This window comes from Micrasema longulum, unplaced genomic scaffold (genome assembly GCF_059751315.1).
Source record: "Micrasema longulum isolate JH-2025_06_02 unplaced genomic scaffold, ASM5975131v1 h1tg002204l, whole genome shotgun sequence".
Lineage (NCBI taxonomy): Eukaryota > Metazoa > Arthropoda > Insecta > Trichoptera > Brachycentridae > Micrasema > Micrasema longulum.
Genome location: NW_028279367.1, coordinates 123,959 through 144,044, shown reverse-complemented (window position 1 = coordinate 144,044; position 20,086 = coordinate 123,959). Strand labels below are relative to the sequence as shown.

At 31.0% G+C, this 20,086-nt stretch overlaps 1 protein-coding gene and 1 long non-coding RNA gene across 3 annotated transcripts in view; one reads left to right on the top strand and one right to left on the bottom strand.

Annotated features, from left to right (window-relative positions):
- Window positions 1-20,086, bottom strand: part of nebu (solute carrier family 2 member nebulosa) — a 28,904-nt gene that overhangs the window by 4,168 nt on the left and 4,650 nt on the right. Inside the window, exon 1 of one of the 2 annotated variants that reach the window (XM_088239627.1) lies at window positions 228-442. The exons of the other annotated variant lie outside the window; for it this stretch is intronic. Within the exon in view, the coding sequence (XP_088095753.1) occupies window positions 228-299 (72 nt within the window). The 5' untranslated portion in view covers window positions 300-442. Of the gene's footprint in view, window positions 1-227; window positions 443-20,086 lie in introns of those variants that run through there. 2 annotated transcript variants of the gene reach the window in all.
- LOC148272740 (uncharacterized) lies at window positions 2,243-4,146 on the top strand. The gene is made up of 2 exons (XR_015824786.1): window positions 2,243-3,584; window positions 3,710-4,146. It is a non-coding gene; the product is annotated as an uncharacterized LOC148272740 (long non-coding RNA).

Genomic DNA, 20,086 nt, shown 5'->3' with positions numbered 1-20,086 from the left:
AAAATAAACAAATACACCTAAATGAATACATATATTATATTATACCCATACTATTCAATATTACACAGCTGAATATTATACAGTAAGATAGTATTTTTAGAGGCCATAACAGAGGAATAGTAAAATAACTTTATAGCATTTAAACGTGCAGAAGTGGGTAATAATTACTGATCATTTTAAATAAATCAATGTATATGGCAAATGTATTTTAAACTGATAAATTATACCCATTGTGATGTGTTTCCATAGCTTGCTGGTATATAAGCTATAAGACGTTGTTGTTCTTCACTGTTTTCCATGTTTAAGGATGTATGTAAACTGTATTTTTATAAATATTTACGAACAACACGGTTGTCTACGTAGTATTTTGATAAGATTCGATAACAAATAATAACAACAAAATCGATTGTTTGCCGTTGGCTGTCACCTGTCATTTGTCAACCCAACGAAAATTGTCAACATGAACATATTCAGTGTTACCTTTATAAAAATTAATGCTTTATTTTGTAAGTAAGTATCTACGTGGTAATAATGCTAGAATATTGATGTCTACAGGCGCACAAAAGAAAAAATGATGAGTGTATGTTGGAGTAATTGATTTATTCCTTTTTAGTGGGTAAATGAGTTCGGTTTTCACATTAAAACATTCTTTTTTCTCAACAAAAATATTTACGGCAGACCTTATTTTATGGAGCCCCTTATTTTGTCAATTCCGCACAGTATTATTTTTAATATACAAAGATACACAACGGATTAAGATTTTTTTTAAAATATACTGTTTTATTGGTGTAAACTGTGGTTAACTTCTAAGTTGATAATCATTGAATGGTTTTGCTCATATGGGTGACTATTAGCTAATAGCCAATGGCTTATTATTATTCTAAGGATTGAATCAATGACGTATTAGACACGTTACAAGTGCGTAATACTTATAAATCGTCACTATAGATCGTTTTTGTCCAACATATCATTTTGAACGAAATTGAGTTAAGAGTTAAGCGTACAGGAGTTCTAAGAAATCCTTAATTTATAAAATTCAAAGGGATAATGTTTATTTTAAAAATTGTTTTAGGGGTTATTTCACAAATTTCGTCTTAAGTTGTGGTCATCATTTATGCCTATTTTGTAAAAATAACTTTAAAAATCTATTTCTACAGATTTGTGTTTTGGTATGTTGGACAAAAACAACGATATGCTATTTTATTTACCTTCTTGGCATTTTTTTTGCAGACAAATATTTGCACGCATATCGTGATTTGCTATTTCTATTTTTCATATTGTTGAGGACAGGGTAATATTTCCAATATCCAAGATGGAACCATTAAAAGAATAACTTGCCTACTAGGTACGTCAGTGGGTTGATTATAATTTTGTATCCACGTAAAATGAATAATTGTACAGAGCACCTCGTTGCTGATATTTTGGGATTGATGACCCCAATAAATACCTCTCTTATTTAGCAGACAGACGTAGTGCATAATTTACGAAAGGAAAGCAGTGTCGAATTAAGGATACTTTTATATTTTATAAATTATTTGTTATGTTAAAAATAATGTCAAATTCATTGACGTATGATAAACAAACTTGTTTTTTCCTCACTAAATGCAATTCAGTTTTGGCAAAGATTGCGTTGCCTTCACCAATTTGAAAAAAAGAAATAACAAAGCACAATATAATAATATGTTTACGTCAACGCGGTTTGACATTTCTCTATAAAAACGTATTCTCATATTTTCTTCCTGGATTATGACACTATGACTGACTGATTTTTTTACACACTATAGATCGGCGTGCATTGGCATTACTATTGGCGTGTCTCTATAGTTTTTTTTTGTAATTTTTTTACTATGGGAACTACAACCATCCAAAAATCCTTAAAAACGCTTGATTTTATCTGCCGTCTTCGGACGTACGGTATACAAATATGATAATTGAACGTAGTTATGCAGAAAGCAGCCAGCCATAGAAAAGTGAAACTGAGATAATAGCACTTTTATGAAAAGAGTTCATAATTATTTAAAATGATTTAGATTTCTACACAACAGTTGGAATGTTTTTCAATTTGACAAATGATAAACAATAAATACATTAGTTTTTAAATAATATACAAGAATTTAATTAACCGGTTTCAATGATTTTTAAGGTACCGTAAGATTTTTCTAGTGTTGTGGGTGTTTTCTGCAAATTGAGAAACGCCGTTTTTGTGATCGACACTATTTTCAGAAGGTGATTATTATTTTTTTTTGTATGAAAGTGGTTTGGCTGTTTTTAGCAGAACATAGAATTGACATTAATGCACCCGATAACACCAATATCCGAGTTTTTCAAAATTGTGGACTGGCTGCTTTCTGCATAACTACGTTAAATTATTATTCATATCCGCTCCCTAGAAGGAGAATATGGTATAAAAAGCCTCTGGGCATATCTGTTAGCTGCCATCTGCCGAGGAACAGTCAGCAGTGGACGTTCATGACGAAAAATTAGTTGTTTCAAATATATTATAGTTAAAAGTTCGGTTCTGTTTTTTTTTCTTCAATTAACCGGTCTAGTGATGAAAATTTTCATGCGAATCTTGGGAAGTGCAGATAAGTACTTTCCCTCGTTCCTGTAGTCGAACCACTGACCAGTCGCTCTGCACGCAAAAGGGTCAACGAACCCTTATACATTATTTATATGTAATTATTCGAATTGCCGAATTCCCAGACGGCGAAGGTACAGTCTGTTAACTTCACTATTGTTCCCACTATCCTCGGAAAAAAATATTGTGCATATTTAAATTCTAAAAAAACATGTAAATGTTTCCATAAACACTAGGCAGGGCAGAATTCTTTTTTGGGTTTCGCTATTCTAATATCAAAAAAAGGGTGTAAAATGGAGTAGAAACTAAGTGTATTTAAAAAAAAAAAAAATTGAAACTCGTCTTCTGTCTCCGGATTGGTTTTGAAATTTCAGAAAAATATTTTTTTATCAATTTTTTAGTTGGTATTAATGATTCTGTAACTAAAGATAATATCTTTATTTTCAAAGTTTAATAGGCTTGAAATAGTCTTAACTTTAAACATGACCTGAATAAGCCTTTGTTTTGACATATTAGTTGTGGTAAGAGGATGGGAACTCCAAACTCTACTCGGTCACCACAAATCACGCGCCAGCCATTTAACTGAGTGCTCACGTTTGGGCATCTCATCGATGTGTATCGAAATCGGAAATTATCATTAAGTTTGTGCTTGATGCTATGAATGATATAAAAAACAATGTGTTGCCAACTTATGCAGAAGTAATTAAGTTTTAAGAGTAGACGAGACCTGCCTTAATGAGCAAGATAAATATTCAAAATTTTCGAAAACAAGTGACATTGCATCCAACGAAATAAATGACGTAATAATTAACATATTTTCCAACTGTGATGTATGTTTATAATATGTCAATTCTTGTGTGCAAAAATCTTTAAGATAACGAAGAAAAATATAAAATAATTCCGTCGCAGTAGTAAAGTGTTCCTACTCCTGAGATCGCAACTGCCCGTGTGAGAGGAGAACATCTTAATTGATCAGCGAACATTGAAAAAGACGATAGAAACACAGGTATAACCATAACTGCCCAATCAAAAATTTCCAAAAAAACAGCCCTGCTATGGTAAAAAAAATACTGCGTTTTTAATTTATTATTTAAAATTTGAATGTAATAACCCGCTGAATCTCTATTTTAGCTTATCAGCATGTCAGATAGAAATGATATGGGAGGAAGTAATAAATGATACTCCACAACACCAAGACTTTTGAGAAGAGAAGAGGATTGCGGAAAAATCCATTTTTGTATTTTTTTCTTGGTGGGAATCGAATTTATAACAAAAGAATATCGAATTTTTCGATTTTTTCGATTTTTTTAACGTCTTTTATGTCTGATTCAATAACATCCAATATCACGATCATCTCCAAAACTGCAACACTAATTTGTAACAAAGGCCTGACACTAATAAAGATTTTTCGAAATACATGAAAATTTTCGATTGGTTTGGAATATTCGAAAGAGCAGCAGCAGCTATTGCTTCAGCAGTTCTGCACAATATCAAATCTGACGTTCTTATCTCGTCACATAATCTAATCATCAAACTCAACTGAAAATTTTGGCAACAAGGACTTTGGCAACAAGGACCTAGGCAACTTATGTTGTTTTTATATGCTTCAACTTGGTTTATTATTAAGATGGTTCCAGACATCTGTGGCAGTTAATTTTATTGTCAGTATAAGCCGACAATGGAAGCTTTTTTATGGGCGAGCCTTTATCTTCATATCGATAGCAAGGAGTTCCTCCACAACTACCAGGCATTATTGTTTAATGTTTTGTCTTAGAAAATTAATTTTTAAATAATTAATTTTTTTTTCGAATTCCACTTTAGATTTTGCGTTTTAAACAGGTCTAAAAAATGTTTACTCCCGACATGTTCTGCTGTTTTTTTTCAACTAGTATCTTATCAATAAAAACCAAATGAACTCATCAAAACCAAATGACCTTAAATCGAAAACATACTCAGAGGGAAATTGTCGGATTTTCAAAAGCATCTGGTGGAATTCGCAGAATGCCGGATTCCAAAAGCTCGCACAATGCGGAAAGAAAATGTATTTTTTCAGGTTTATAATTTATAAACAAACTTCGAAGTCACCGTTTACCAAAATTTTATAAACTGATAAATGAATATAGCCTAACCCTTAATAATTTAATAATAATTGCCTAACAAAAATATTATGTCGTTTATAACACATGGAAGTGAAAGTGGAGTGCCTCTTTTGCGTTTGCACTGTAACCCTATCATGTTATAAATATCCAAGCAGTCAATAATATCTGTGAAGAATATCAATGAAGCCTCAATAACATTGGTTTCCAAAAAGCAAAAAAAATATTTTTTTTAGCTCAAATAGCAACTTCTGTGTTATTCCACAGATCGTAGAAAAACATTTTTTTTGGTTATTAATTGGAAAGTATCAGTTTACCTATGTAACTGAGTAATATTTTTTTCCCATTAGAATACTTCAAAACGTATCTTTAACTACTATTTTAATTTATAAATGGGAAATTTTAATCAAGTTACATGCCTGTGTAAAGAGATAGATAATGGTATTAAAAAAAAAGTCAATCCGGTGACAGAAGATGTTATCTAATATTTATAAAACTTTTTAAAAGATCTCATTTAGCATTCTTTTTTCATTATTACAATTAGAAAAAAATATCTCCATACATTGGATGGCCCAGCCTAATACACACGGGACAGCAGTGGCGAACAGTGACCTTTTTAACAGGTAAGCTATATTTTTTTTCATAATTTGTACCTGCATGTATATACATATAAGTAATAAAGTATATACATGTACATTAGAGTGGGCCGATGATGTATGAAGTTTTTTATTTTTTTAGACATCAAAGTGAAAGGGGCCTAAAAAGTTGCATTTTGGATCACATTGAACGTAAAAATGATTAAAAAAATATTCTATACTACTTTTGGCCCTCAACCGAGGTTGGAAGTTTGTAACTGTCTGAACATTTTGTTAATTATCTATAGGTATATTGATAAAATTATTTTTTTGCTAGTAAAGATATAACTTAATCACATTACAAATTCGAACACGTTTTAAAACTACCGAAATGCAAAAAGATTACATTCCGCGGAACTGATTCCGTTGAGCGCCTGGCTAATATAGACGAAAACAATGGCTCATTAAAACAATGCTACCCATTTATTACAAAACAAAGTGCAACTCACACCCTTAGATGCTTATTTAATAAGGTTTAATGCACATTATATAATTTAATTGGACTGATTTTCTTGCTTAAATACGAAATGACAGCCGGTTGAGGGCAAAAACTTTACTTTTTCGAAAATTTCAAGCTCTGGTTGAGAGCCAAAAGTAGTATCAAATATTTTTTTAAATATTTTTGCATTCCGAGTAATTCAAAGGGCAACTTTTTAGACCCCTTTCATTTCAAAATTCGAAAAAAATAATATTGGCTCACACTAATGTACATGGTTCGTTTCCTTCTAAAAATGAATAATGCCAAAAATTAACGCTGCACCGAGCGGATATTAGCCCTTTTACAACACGGCGCCGCCACTGTTTTATAATTTGATTAGCCAATATGTAATCCGGCTAAAATTACAATCCGGCTGCGACATCATTTCTCTATCCGTATCCAGTGGTACATAGAACACCGCATTGACATTCCATTCGCTTACCTTGTGTATTTTTGTTACATGAAAGGTGTGGTGATCAGTCTTACGCTTCTGGCGCCAGTCTAGGGACAATGAAATATTGTAGTGACGAATCACCTTTAAAACCGATTTTCCACGTTCACCCTGCCAGGAATCGATCTAGGACCTCAAGTATGGTAAGCGAATGCGCTAACCACTACGCTAAGAGGCAGACTTATTTCTTTTTTCGGGATTTTTATCTAAGAGTAGTCGAAAACACTGTTCTAGTGCAAACAAAATAGTAAAAATGTTGAAATAAAACTGGTTTACAAAACAATATACACGTTCAAAAATACGAGGATAATGATTTGGTAAATAACAGAAAGCATAAATAGATTTGCAGGACCAAATGGCAAAACTAACAAGGAAAATTATTGCCAAACTTGTTCTAAGATGGCCGGCTGAAAAATAAATCTGAATATGGTTAGTACCTTGAGTAGATTGATTGCATTTTAACTTCAGTATTTATCCTAAGTCGGTTTTTCCAATTCTCTGTTCTGTGGAATTTCCAATATTTCCAATAACTGCACAGTACACAGATTTTTATTTATTTATTTAATTTTAAAATACTAATGATCAGTGAGTTTTTTTTACCATACAAGAGGTCTTGGGCTCAATTCCCGACATGATTGATATGAAATATTTATTTATATAAAATGTGTTTTTAGACTAGAATATTTCATTGTCCTTGGACTGCCACCTTAAGCGTACAAACTAAAGTGATCATCTTACCTTCATGTAACAAAAAATGATTAGGATACACAGCGATTAGTGTTCCAATGCAATGTCATAGGGCATTGCATTGGAACATGTAACTTGAATGAAAATTGCCTTTAACCTTATGGTAAAAGAAAATATGAGAAGAAAAACAGCCACTTGTACCACTTCATGTTTACACATTTAAAATTAATCCTAAGGTAACACTCAAAATTGTATGTTTAAAGCTGCGTGTGTTTTACACGAGGACAATACAATAAACAGGACAATACCTTCTTGTCCCAGATCCAGAAACAGCCTCGACCGCGCACGACAGGTCCGTGGGACAATACAACAATTCGACCGCGCGTAGTTCAATCGTGAGTCGTGAGACGCTGTGACAATGTCCTGTCCATCGAATTTATGTTCACACTAGGACAATAGGTTTGAAGCTGTGACAAAACAAGATTGTCCTGTCCTCTTGTAAACTACGCACAAGAATTAAATCAGTAAAAAAACATTAAATTGTTCCCCAGTGCAATCAGCTAATAATGACTTGTACCTCAAATTTCAACTATTCAAGTTTTTTTTTTTTAATAATGCTAATTTCGTAAACTTTGCTCGATGTATCAATAAAAATAATCGAATACCTAAAGATTAATTATGATATGCATAAGAAATTATTCCACGTCGGTATGTTGTATGTAAGTAGTATCTAAAAATAATATCTGCTTAACCATCACGCTTATCTAAAAATTTAGTCACAGAAATACAGAGTTTTAACACTTTTCTTGTAATATTATAATGTAAAATAGATCTTTAATATTTTTCAAGTTTATTTTTTAAACTGAGTATCCTACATACTTCAAGTGAAACAAAATGCCTGCTTATGAATATCAATCGTCCAGTTTTTCTTGAATGAGTTTTCTGTGGTTTTTTCTACATTAGACAAATGCGGAGAGGCTCCTATAAAGGTCGACGGGTGCAGACGTATGATGATGATAATAACTGTCTAGGGCAGTGTTTCCCAAGGTGGGGCGTACGCCCCACCGGTGGCATAACGCTTCAGAGGTGGGGCACCACGCTTCAGAGATGAGACACGTCGGCATTCCACATGTAAAGGGGAATACTCATCGGTCATACAAAAAAATGCCTGAGATGTACAAAATTGAAATATACGCCAAATTGTATTTAAAATAGAATGAAACCCGTTACAATTGCAATAATTATCTAAAAACACGGAAACTGTGCAGGATGTAGGAATAATGGCGTGGATTTGTGAAGAAACTAACACAAAATATCCTAATATTACTTTGCATGCCAGAAAATTATTATTACCATTTCCCACATGTTATTTGGTGGAATGTGGTTTTAGCGCCATAAGCGATTTACTCATTAAAAAACGAAATCGATTGGATATAACTAATAGAGGTATAGAGAGGACCTAAGACTGAAATGAACTAAGTTAGATTCGGACACCAAATTTCTTTGTAGCAAGCGTAACTGAATTTAATCATGAATTAGGCGTCAAGATATGTGTGTTTGTACTCAATTTTAATTGTCACTCGTGTTTTATTATTGTTTTCATTTTTATTTTATTCTACTTTATTACATTTTCAATTTGTGTTTTGTAATCATTTCAGTTATAATATATGTATTAGAATAGGTTTTATTTCATTCCATTAGGGGTTAATATGTTTACAAACAAATTACAATATGATTTGAAAATTTACCTGCTGTTTAATTAAAAAAGATGCCGGTGGGGCATCTGACTTTTGAAAAGACTACGGTGGTGTACTTTTATTATTATTATGATCGCAAAGTGCAAAAGATCTGTAAATCAGTTTTTCACAAATTTTCAAAGCAAATGATTTTGGAGTAAGGTTCCCTTTGATTTTATTGTGCTCATATATTACCAACATTTCCGTGAAAACATTAATATCTTTATATATATAATTTTTCTGTACGTGTGATGTCACTGAACTCCTCCTAAACGGCTAAACTGATTTACGAGCGGTTTTCAACGAAATGTAGATGTTTGCTCTGCGCGTGTTCTTAGATATTAAAATCTTCAATCGAATCCATTAAATAAATAGGAGCATAAATATTTTTCACACCGACCTACCAGGGTTGCATTCAACGAGAATGCATACACAAAACAAATGGAAGGATGTTTTTTATTTGCGTTTAAAAAAAGTTTATTTTTGAATGTTTAGAAACAACATTCGCTTTTTATGGATCCCAATCAAATTCTTTCTTTACATTCCTTATATAATTTTTTCCAATTTATTTCTTTTTACTGGATTTTTGCTAACACTAAAATAATATTAACTGACAATAAATACATTTTTGAAAATCGCATTAATGAATAGAGTGCTCCCCTGTTAGTGAGAAGAGCCGAGTTTGACATTTGCAAAAATAATTCTATATTTGAAAATGAATTATTATATATTTTGGAATTCAACCACAAACAAGTACCCATGTACCTACTTGTCAATGAAAAGTCTTTTTCCAAGGCAGGAAAGCATACGTTCGGGCAGGACAACGTCTGTCGGGTCCGCTAGTGTATTATAAATTATAATGTATGCAGCTGTTAGTCTGCTGTATTGTTAACATATTGTATAATAAATGTTATATTACTAAACTTACTTGTCAGCACGTAAAACATTATTTAAATCATTATTAGATACACAGGTACTTGGTTTTCAACAGTAAAAAAAAATCAGGTAGTATTTTAATCAGCTTATTATGCTAGTTGCTTTCGTAGGCAATTTATTCCTACCTACTCAAACTGCCATGAACAGGTTTACAACACATTTGCCTGAGAGATCGCATAAACTTTTTACTCATCATTTTAAAAACTAAATTTTAAGTCTTGTGATAATGGACAAATTTTGATAAAATTATTAACAAAAGTTCATATCATTATTTTTTGGTATGTGTATTTTTGTACATACACAAATCTGGATTTCTCCCGAGGGGGTTTCTCATTTAATAAGATATATACAAGAATCAAAATGGTACCAGTGTCGATATTCGCTAATAAGCGGAATGGGGAATGTTGTAAAAAACGTAAAGTGGCCACTCAACCCAGCCAATGACAGGTCATAAGCCCTGTAAACGCTCGAATATCGATAATCCTGAATTTGAAAAAATTCTACCTCATCTCTGTAGGAATATTGATAAAAAATAAAAAAAAAAGTTCATATGATCAATAAACCGTGGAGGGCACTGATGCCTTCAAAACTACACAATATTGAGTGTTAACATAAGTTGTGCTCGTTTTCTTCCAAGTGAAGAGAATAACAAAATACAACAAAAAAATTCAACGAGTTGTAAATAACTCAATTTTAGAAAATAGGAATCAAAGTGGGGTGGAGTGAGATTTGAACCACAAACCTTTGAGCCGTGAGTTCGAGATACTAGTCACGGCACCACAACCCGATTCAAGCCATTTTACTTAACAATATATTTTAAGGGCTGTAATCAAATGAAATGATTCATTATGTAACATAAAAGTAAACACAATATCTGTTGCTGTTTTTGGCTACTGAAGAGGAAAAAAATACACTTACTGTTTTGCAGAATAGAGCAGGGCTATGAAAGAAATTTTGATAAAGAATAGATACACTAGGATAAAGTTAATATTGAAACAAACAAAAATTATGACAATACGTCAATTGATATATTTTAATGAAATATTTTTTTTTTTTAAATGATTAATGGTTATACCTCAAAAGTTTTGACTAAAAAGGTTTTTTCTAATCAATGTAAACACGGATATGAAACAAAATATAAAAATGAAGTAAGGCTGCCATTTCGTAAGAAGACAAATTCACAGAACTTGTTGATGCATCGAGCAGTAGTTATATTTTAAGGAAATACCATTAGAAATAAGAGAATGAAAAAAAAATTCGTTTAAATGTAAGTTAAAAAAAACATGTGTGTAGCAGATAAGTTAGCTCTTAAAAAGTAATCTCATTCGAGTAGGCTTTAAATAAGTTTTTTTTAAGTGTACGTATATTGTTTAGAAATGTTTATAATTAGTATGTGTTTTAAAAATAGTTAGATATAAGTTAATATTAGGGACATTCATAGATTATGTTTGTACTATTTAAAGACTTTATAAATTTTTTTAAAATAAAATTAAAAAAAATATCCTGTAAAGCAAAGTTTTTCTTTCGTTCTCATTTTTAAATTTGGATACAAACCGGTACAGCTTTTGCTAACACCTAATACATAGATAAAAAGGATAGGCGTTATCAAATAATTAAATTTAAAAAAAATCGAACTATTTCATTTTGTTAACGACGTTTATCAAAGTAAAATTATGTTTGTAGCTTATAATAATAAAAGTCTAAGTTATATTTTTATACTTTTTGTAAGTCTTTTATCGTTCATAATATTCGCAGTTCCCGAGTACTCGAAGATAATGTTAGTTGATCTAATACCCCAATAAACTGTCTTATATAATATAATGATGATAAAGCATTATTAGGCATTCTTGGATAAGCCTGATTGTTTATTGTATTATGGAAACGTGATTGATAGGAACATTTTCACGGTGGGCTTGGTATTCGATCAGGTTAACGACGTTAGTCGTAAACTTTATAGCAGTTTGCACTCACTTAAAAAATTACAGAATCTCTTGCCAATTAACGTTAAGCAAACATTAGTCCAGAGCTTACTTCTTCCACTCCTTGACTGCAGATGTACGTTATCCAGATGCCAACTTTGAATTACTTGATACGTTGTAACGACTGCAGAATGTTTGTATACGTTATATCTTTGATCTTCGCAAATTCGACCACATAACCGAATATCGCACGCAACTACACTAGCTCAGTACCAGGCATAGAAGAAAAATTCACATTCTATAACTTCTTCATAATTTTCAAATAATCCCACTTCGCCTGTTTATCTGTGAGAGCTCTTCCAACCTCATATCAAAAATCACAACACGGACTGTATGTTCGTTTTAGTAACGATAGAACCCTTTTTATACCTTTTCATCGCTTTAATTTTCTTGCCTTCTCTTTTACAGTAGTAACTGCTTGAATGTGGAATAATTTACCCACTAATGTTAGAGACACCCCTTCTTTATTTACATTTAAGCCAATATTGAAATGTCACTTTCTGCCGACTGGATGCGATTAAACAAATTAAGTTTGAATATTTTGTTTGAATATAAGTTTGAATATGAAAAAAACATCATATATGATTTTTGGGAACAAACAGGATTTGAAAATTAATATTTCTCTAGGAACTGGCTATATTGAAAAGACCAATGTTACTAAATACTTAGGACTATATATTGACTCTCAACTTTCATGGAAATACCAATATGAACATGTTAAATCAAAAATAGTACCCGTAACTGGCGTTTTGCATAGACTTCGTGGTCTGCTTCCTCACTCTGTTTTGTTTGCCGTCTATTACGCTATGATACATTCTCACCTATCCTATTTATGCTGTATTTGGGGTTTCGCTAACAAAAACCAGATTTCTGAGATTCAAGTTCTTCAAAACCGAGCTCTGAGAAGCATTCTTGGTTTGAAATGGGATTCCCATGTCAAGGATATTTATCGTAACACAAAAATACTTCCTTTCAAGGTAATGGCACTGTATGACATCACTAACACTATTTCAAACATCATAAACTTTTCTGCTCACACAAATTTAAAACTTACATTTAATCATGAAATTCACAACTATAATACACGACATGCAAAAAATCTTCACATTTCTAAATTTTGTTCCACGAAGTTCGGCAAAAGGTCTCTGGATTACATTGGTCGTATACAATTTAATAAACTGCCTGATGACCTTAAAAAGGAAATGTCGAGTGGTAAATCTCAAAGACCAGAAATGAAGACCTATTTCTTGAATCTTTTTGAAAGTGATAGTTTTTAGCTCAGTTTCTGTGAATAGTCTATATATTGTGTTTTAGGTTTAAATGTTTTTCTTTTCTTTTTTTTAATATTAAGTTCACAGAATGTTTAAATGTTTTTATTTTCTTTTTTAATATTAATTTCACAGAATGTTTAAATGTTTTTCTTTTCTTTTTTAATATTAAGTTCACAGATTGTTTGAATGTTTTTATTTTCTTCTTTAATATTAAGTTTACAGATTGTTTAAATGTTTTCTTTCCTTTTTTAATATTAAGTTCATAGATTGTTAAAATTTGTTAAAATTTTTATTGTTTAAATGTATACTATGTATTGTTACAAGAAATGTACTATTTTTTTTATGTACCGTCCCAAATGAGTTTTCTCGTACAACTCCTGGGAATATAATATCATGATATTCATGTCTTATATGTTTTATAATAAATAAAAAAAAAAAAAAAAAAAAAAAAAAAATATTTAAGTTCTTCCTGTATCCTTATTCATTCCTTCCCATCCTCTCTGGATTGTAAAGTGTTAATTTTATATGTATATCCATTTATATATTTTTAGTTACTCTTTGTTTTTATTTTGCATAAAATCATAAGATTCAATATGTCAATGTACTTGTAATTTTCTCAAACTGAACGGTTTGGGTAGGTAGGAAGAAATGGCCTTAAGGCAATGTGCCCGCCCTTATATGTTTATTTATTGTATATGTATATAAAAAGTGTTCAAAAATATATATGTTTATATATATATATTCTTCTCATATAGAAAAAAGACCCACCCAATAAAATAAATAGTAAATAAAATTTTATGTAAATTTATTTCAACAGAGAGAAAAAATCGAAAGATCGAATTCGGGTTCTCAAGGATTGTAGGTGAACGCCTATCACTACATTAAGAGGATATGCGGTGAAAGTTTTGATGAATAGATATTTTCTGCCACTCTCTCGCAAATGCCTCCCGTGCATGTCAGACTGATTATGCATAATCAAAATCGACGTTCCATTGTCCCGTTTTCAATAATAAAGTTATTTTATTTAATAAATAAATAAAGTCATTTTTTTTTATTTTTTAAATAAATGCAAAAGAGAAATACTTGAGTTCTTATAATTAACTAAAATATTTAAATTTTCAGCCCATTTACTAAAAGTCGTAAATAACTTGTGCTGGAAAAATGGAAATCGAATTGTGGTAGAGTGGGATTTGAATCCCGGACTCGTGAGTCAAATGATTACTTAATTTTAATTAAAGTCAATAAATCATGTGATAATATTTATACGACGTTATATATTTTTATGGTAATTCTTATTGCACATAATTTACAATGCATATAAGTTTAACACGAGTAGCAAATGGACATGAAATACGAACGAATGATATGTTTTATGACGCCATACACGTCAAAATGTCATTATAATGTATGCATAATATTCGTGTTTTGATTGTGTGACGTTTTGGAATTGGAATTTGCATTTCCGTGAAAAATACGAACATCTCTATTCAGTAAATTGATGTTTTTTTTTTTTTAATGTTTCTTCTTAACTTCAAATCTATCAAACTAACAATACTTACATGTAAAACAAAAAAGGCATTTTATTAGATAATTAAAGTAAGAGTATAGAGTCTTTATTCAACAAAGTACACATTTTTACAAAAATAATACATTATAAAAAGAAAACAAAGTATTAATCATATTTTGCCCCGATAAACTATTAAATTATAGTTTGTCATCGGGTGCTCAGACATTAGTTTTAATTAAGAATCAAATAAAAAAGTACAGACATAATATTGTACACATATTTTTATTTTATTGATTTATTTAACACTTTATATACACATACAATATATATATACATATAAGGATGGGCATATTGCCTTAAGGCAATTTTTTCCTACCTACCCAAACGTAGAGAGAGAGATAGTAGATTGTCTTATAAAATAATTACCATATATTATTTTGATTTTGATGCTTTAAAAAATAAAACCTATTATTTAGAAGAAAGAGCAGAAAAAACTCAACAAAACTAGATAAAACGATTTGAAATATTTTTTTGAAAAGTAGGAAAAAAGAGAAAAATAATACAATTAAATTTAAAGAATAGCCTGAATAAAGAATAGCTTGAATAAAGTTTAAACATAAAAATATAGATACATGCATAAATAGTGGGTGCTCATAAATGTAACCAAAGCAAGATAAAAAATAAAACAAAGTAAATCAAAAATTTCAATTCACATCTACAGAAAAGAAAAAATAACAATAAAAAAACAAATTAAAAATACCCATTAAAATTAAGGTCTAAAATATGTAAATAAAATAAAAAAGAAAGAAAAGAAAAGGTTAAAAAGAAAAAAGAAAAGTGACACTTAAATCCACAAATTTGGAATAACCAGTCACCGGTTTCATCGCTTTCGCCACATCTTCGAATGTGTTATCTTTATTTATGTGTGTTATACAAAAACAGTCGGGATTAAGAATTAAAATTACATAATTGTAATTTAATAAAATTATTTTTATTTATATCGACAGTGGAAAGAAAAAAAAAACTCACATTCATGTAGCAACTTTACAAAAGAGCCAATTAAATGAAGAAAAAAAAAACATTAAGCATTACAAAAATAAATGCAAACAAATGGTCCTTGTAGCCACGAATTTTAAGATGATCTAACTTATTTATAATTTAATGAATCTAACTTATTTATAATTGAATAAATATATCACAAATAATACGCAAACAAAGTCCTTTTCATCAAAGATGGTATAATAATTATCTTTCTAATTACGTAGATACTATAATATTACGTACATTAATATGTATGAACTTTTATCTCAAACGTAAAAAAATGTTATCAAACAAAATTATTACGGTATATAGTACCGATCAATTGATTTTCTGATCTACCAAATTAATAAATATGGAGATATATCGAAGCTAAGATAAAAAAGATACGTTTGTTAAGTGTTGACATTAAAGAAAAGATTAATCTAGATACGAAAAAAAAAGATTAGGTACTTTTTGTCTTATAAATATTTTTATCACAAAAAACTCCCAAGTGGGAGGGTATAGTGAAATAAGTCACAAAATAGTTGAAATTAGATTTAAACGCCATATGATTCTATTTTTATTTATTTTTCGATGTAAGTGGTCAGTTAAGTACAGGGTTCAATCTTCTTAAGAGGAAACGCGGTCTGACTTTTCTTCGTACAAACCTATTCCCATATTTTCTCCCTGGATTATGGCACTAGATTAGGGTTGCCATTTGTCCCGATACATCGGTACTGTCACCGTTTTTGAGTTCTCTGTCCCGACGTCCCGATGAAACCTATTATGTCCCGATATGGACTTATACAGTGCAACGCTGTTAATCAACAAAAATCTTCCACGGCCTTACTGACAACGAATGTGAAATTAAGGTGGCAAATGGTTTCAGCAATTGATGCATCTAAAGAACTTCATAGAAATTGAACTTGCCTCGATAAAGAGGAAGTCGATAGGTTTTGTGAAAGAAAAATGTTTTTTTTTTAATTTTTGAAATTGGGCTAGTATTTAATTTGCATTCCTGCTCATAAAACCATAGTGGAAAAAGTTATATCATTGATGTTCGTCCAGTAAAAAGTAACGATAAAAAATATCGTCTGCTGCCAGGGACTGTAAAATCAATATTGCTGTAATGCGTTAATATTAAGTCATAGAAAATACACGGCCAGCGGTACTTCTTCCGCAAGAAGCACCACATCAAATGTAAGAAAAACATTTATATTATATTTCTGAAAAACCGTTACAAAATTCCTCTTTTTGCCTCTGTATATCCCCAATCCAGAACGTCCCGACGAGACCCTAGCGAAATATGGCAACCCTACACTAGATCAGTGTTTTTTTTACACAATATAGATATTTACTATTGGTGCGTCTTTATCGTTTTTGTTTGTTTGATAAATTGTTTATTATAGGAACTAGGACCATCCAAAAACCCTTAAAAGCGTCCAGTTTTATCTGCCGTCTTCGGACGTACGGTATGCAAAGATAAAAACTATTTTTGAAAATCGCAAAAGATATTGAAATAGATCATCTCACTCTGTCGATCGATTTTGTTGATTTCAGCTAGGCATAATCAGTCCGACGTGCAATTACAATCAGATGAACCTCTTCACAACAGTAAAGATTTCAGCTCTTTAACTTCACTCATATCAACAGACGAAAGAATTAGAGGACTATGAAAGTTCAAACATGGCAAGTGGCCACTTAAACCAGTCATTGAATGCTCGTAAGCCCTGTAAATGCCTAGACTTCTATATTTCATTCCTTAAGAGGTTATCTATCTTTGTTGTAATATTTTAAAATATAATATATCAAATTGATTTATTTAATGCATGGTAAGCGAAATAACCAGTATGCAATCTCCCTTTGCAGGGTTTTTAGTGAGAGTGGCCGCTGAAAAAATCTAAATTTATTACTCCCAAATAGATTGATTGCGTCTGTCACTTTTACTCGCGCACATGAATCCGAGTCTTATTATTGTGGTATCAACGCTAATCCAGGGTCGTTTTCATCTGTCAAAATTTGGCCAATTGCTAGCCCAGTAATTGAACGCCCGTACTCTAAAACTGTAATAACGAATAGTCAAATAATTGTAAAAATCCAATTGGTTTGAGACTTCTATTACATATTTTAAAAGATGGCCCGAAGAGCCGAATTTCGTTGAATGTAACAGTGGGCAAAATTTTCAAATAATTTCAAAATAATAAAATAAATTAAAGCCAATCTAATTTAATTTAATCGTGCCATGTAGATTTACACGAAACGTTTGAAATAGGCCATTCTATTTCGGATATCAGACGACTGGTTTGTTTATTTGTAAATTCTAGTAATAATGAACTTAATTAACCGCCTGGCATCCCATCAGACGTCAGACTATGACGCTCGGCACTTACCCATCCGAGCTTAAGGGGGGTATTTAGGGTCCCCCAGGGGTGCTATTCCGAATCTTCTTAACATATAACGAAATAATGCCTCCGCCCCTTTTTTCCATCAACTGTTTGTGAAAGGCGATAAAAAAAACGTAGAACTGAGATGGACCTTGTATGCATTTTCAAAATAAGTGATGTCCCATCACTGTTGCAATCAATTTATTTTCATGATCCCAACGATGTCACCAGAAGTCAAAATCTGCTGTTTGTTAAATCTTCTAAGAGCAACTTTTGTTTTTATGCCTTTCTTTGGGATAGATCTTCCGGCTTTTCGTAGATCTCTTCGCCACTAAAACAGTTTGGGATGAAGATGGATTGGCACGGTTTAGCTCAAAGTCTTATATGTTCATCGAGTTTATAAATATATTGTTCACTATTATTTTATTGCCCTTGTTTGTCTTTGCTACATAGCTTTATGTTCTTTTTCTTCAGTTTCTTGCATAAAAGTTTCTTCATATAACTGTTGTAATTGGCTAGGGCCGTATATGTAATAAATGAATAAATAAAAGTATATATTATGTTGAAGATTCCCTGAAAATATTATCTTGTTTAATTCTGTGTCCAGGCGGATAAAGATTACAGTTTTTTGTGTGAAATAGAACCAGATCCACACACGAGCGTTTTCGACTCGATGGCTACTGTTAGGTAAAAATCCTGAATAATGAAGTCGAGTGGAGATAAGTTCGCCTCGCCTCGTTGTGTAGTGGCTGGTGCGTTAGCCTACCATTCTTGAGGTACTGGGTTCAATTTCTGGCTGGGTAAATGTAAAATATTGATTTTAAAGATTGCTTAAACTTCAACATTTCATTGTTTTTGGACTGGCTGGCTCCTGAAGCGTAGGACCGATCACCTTACCTTCAAATAACAAATTATCGAAATACGCTGCATTTGGTTTAAAAATACAGTGCCCTAAAGCGGAATTATTGTGATGATAAATACCAGGATTATTTACTATTTCAATTAGTATTTGAGCTAAAGTAATTGAATATTTTTTTCTGGAATTGATTGCTAATATTTTTAAAAATTAAATTTAAGTATTGACATATTAAAACTATGAAAGAATATGGACATGCGTGTGTGTTTTTTTATTTTTATTATCTATTAACGATAACATAATATCTATAGATAGTGCGGCAGTAAATGTCATATTTTATTAGAAGGTATGGCTGAACAAGTAAAATTCCATTATTATATTACTGTAATTTCTAATTTATTTATTATACATATGGCCTAAGCCAAATACAATAGTTATATAAAGAAACGTATGTACAAAAAACTGACAAACATAACATAAAACTGTGCAGCGAAGACAAACAGGGGTAATAAAATAATAGTATACAATATTTTCATAAACACGATCAACAGATAAGACTTCGAGATAACCATTGCCAATCCATTTTCATCCCACACGGTTTTAGTGGCGAAGGATCTACGAAAAACCAAAAGTTCTATCCCAAATAATTCCAAGTTGTATGACGAATTGACTAATCCACACAATCTGGACGTTGGGAACATAAAAAGAAATTGATTGCAATGAATGTATCGTTTTTTGTTTTCTATCTGACGACGAAGTAGGATTTCACGTGTAAATACTCGTAGGAGCCCATTGCAGATATAGTAAAACCAACTGACAAAATTGACAATATTTTGTATTCAAAGATTTACTCTATGAGCGTTTTGTGTTATTTTTCAAACTGTTGATATTTTTAATTGGTAAAAAAAGGTTCATGGGTTATATTTACTAAAGTTTGCTTCACTTTTAAAATGTCGGTTAGTTCACTTCAGCTCCAATTGGCTCATGCGGTATATTTATTTATTGTGGAAATCGTACAGCTTTTTTAATAAACACAAAATGCAAGAAAAAAATTTAAAAATAAATAATGTTAGTTTATCCAGAGAATGCGCATCTTGAACATATATCTTTTAATATTTTACCGTTTTTGCTTGTATATGTAATTTTTAATACTATTTAAATGTTATTTGTGTTTTTTTTATACTTTTTTTGGCTTGTATACATAATTTCAATACGTTTTTGATAAAAAAAAACTAACCTGTATTGGGTGTGCGCATATTTTGTTAATTAAAAAAAATGATTTTATTTTGTACTAGTTCAGTATGTATTAATACATATATGTAATTTTTAAACTTTTTCAATTTTCTTTCCCAGATTGCATAATGTAAACATTATTTTGAATTTATTTCCATGCCTAGTATTCTGTTTATTTTGTTATTTTCAAGTATTTTTCATACCCTTTTTAATTTGTAGTATATCATAATTTTAATTTT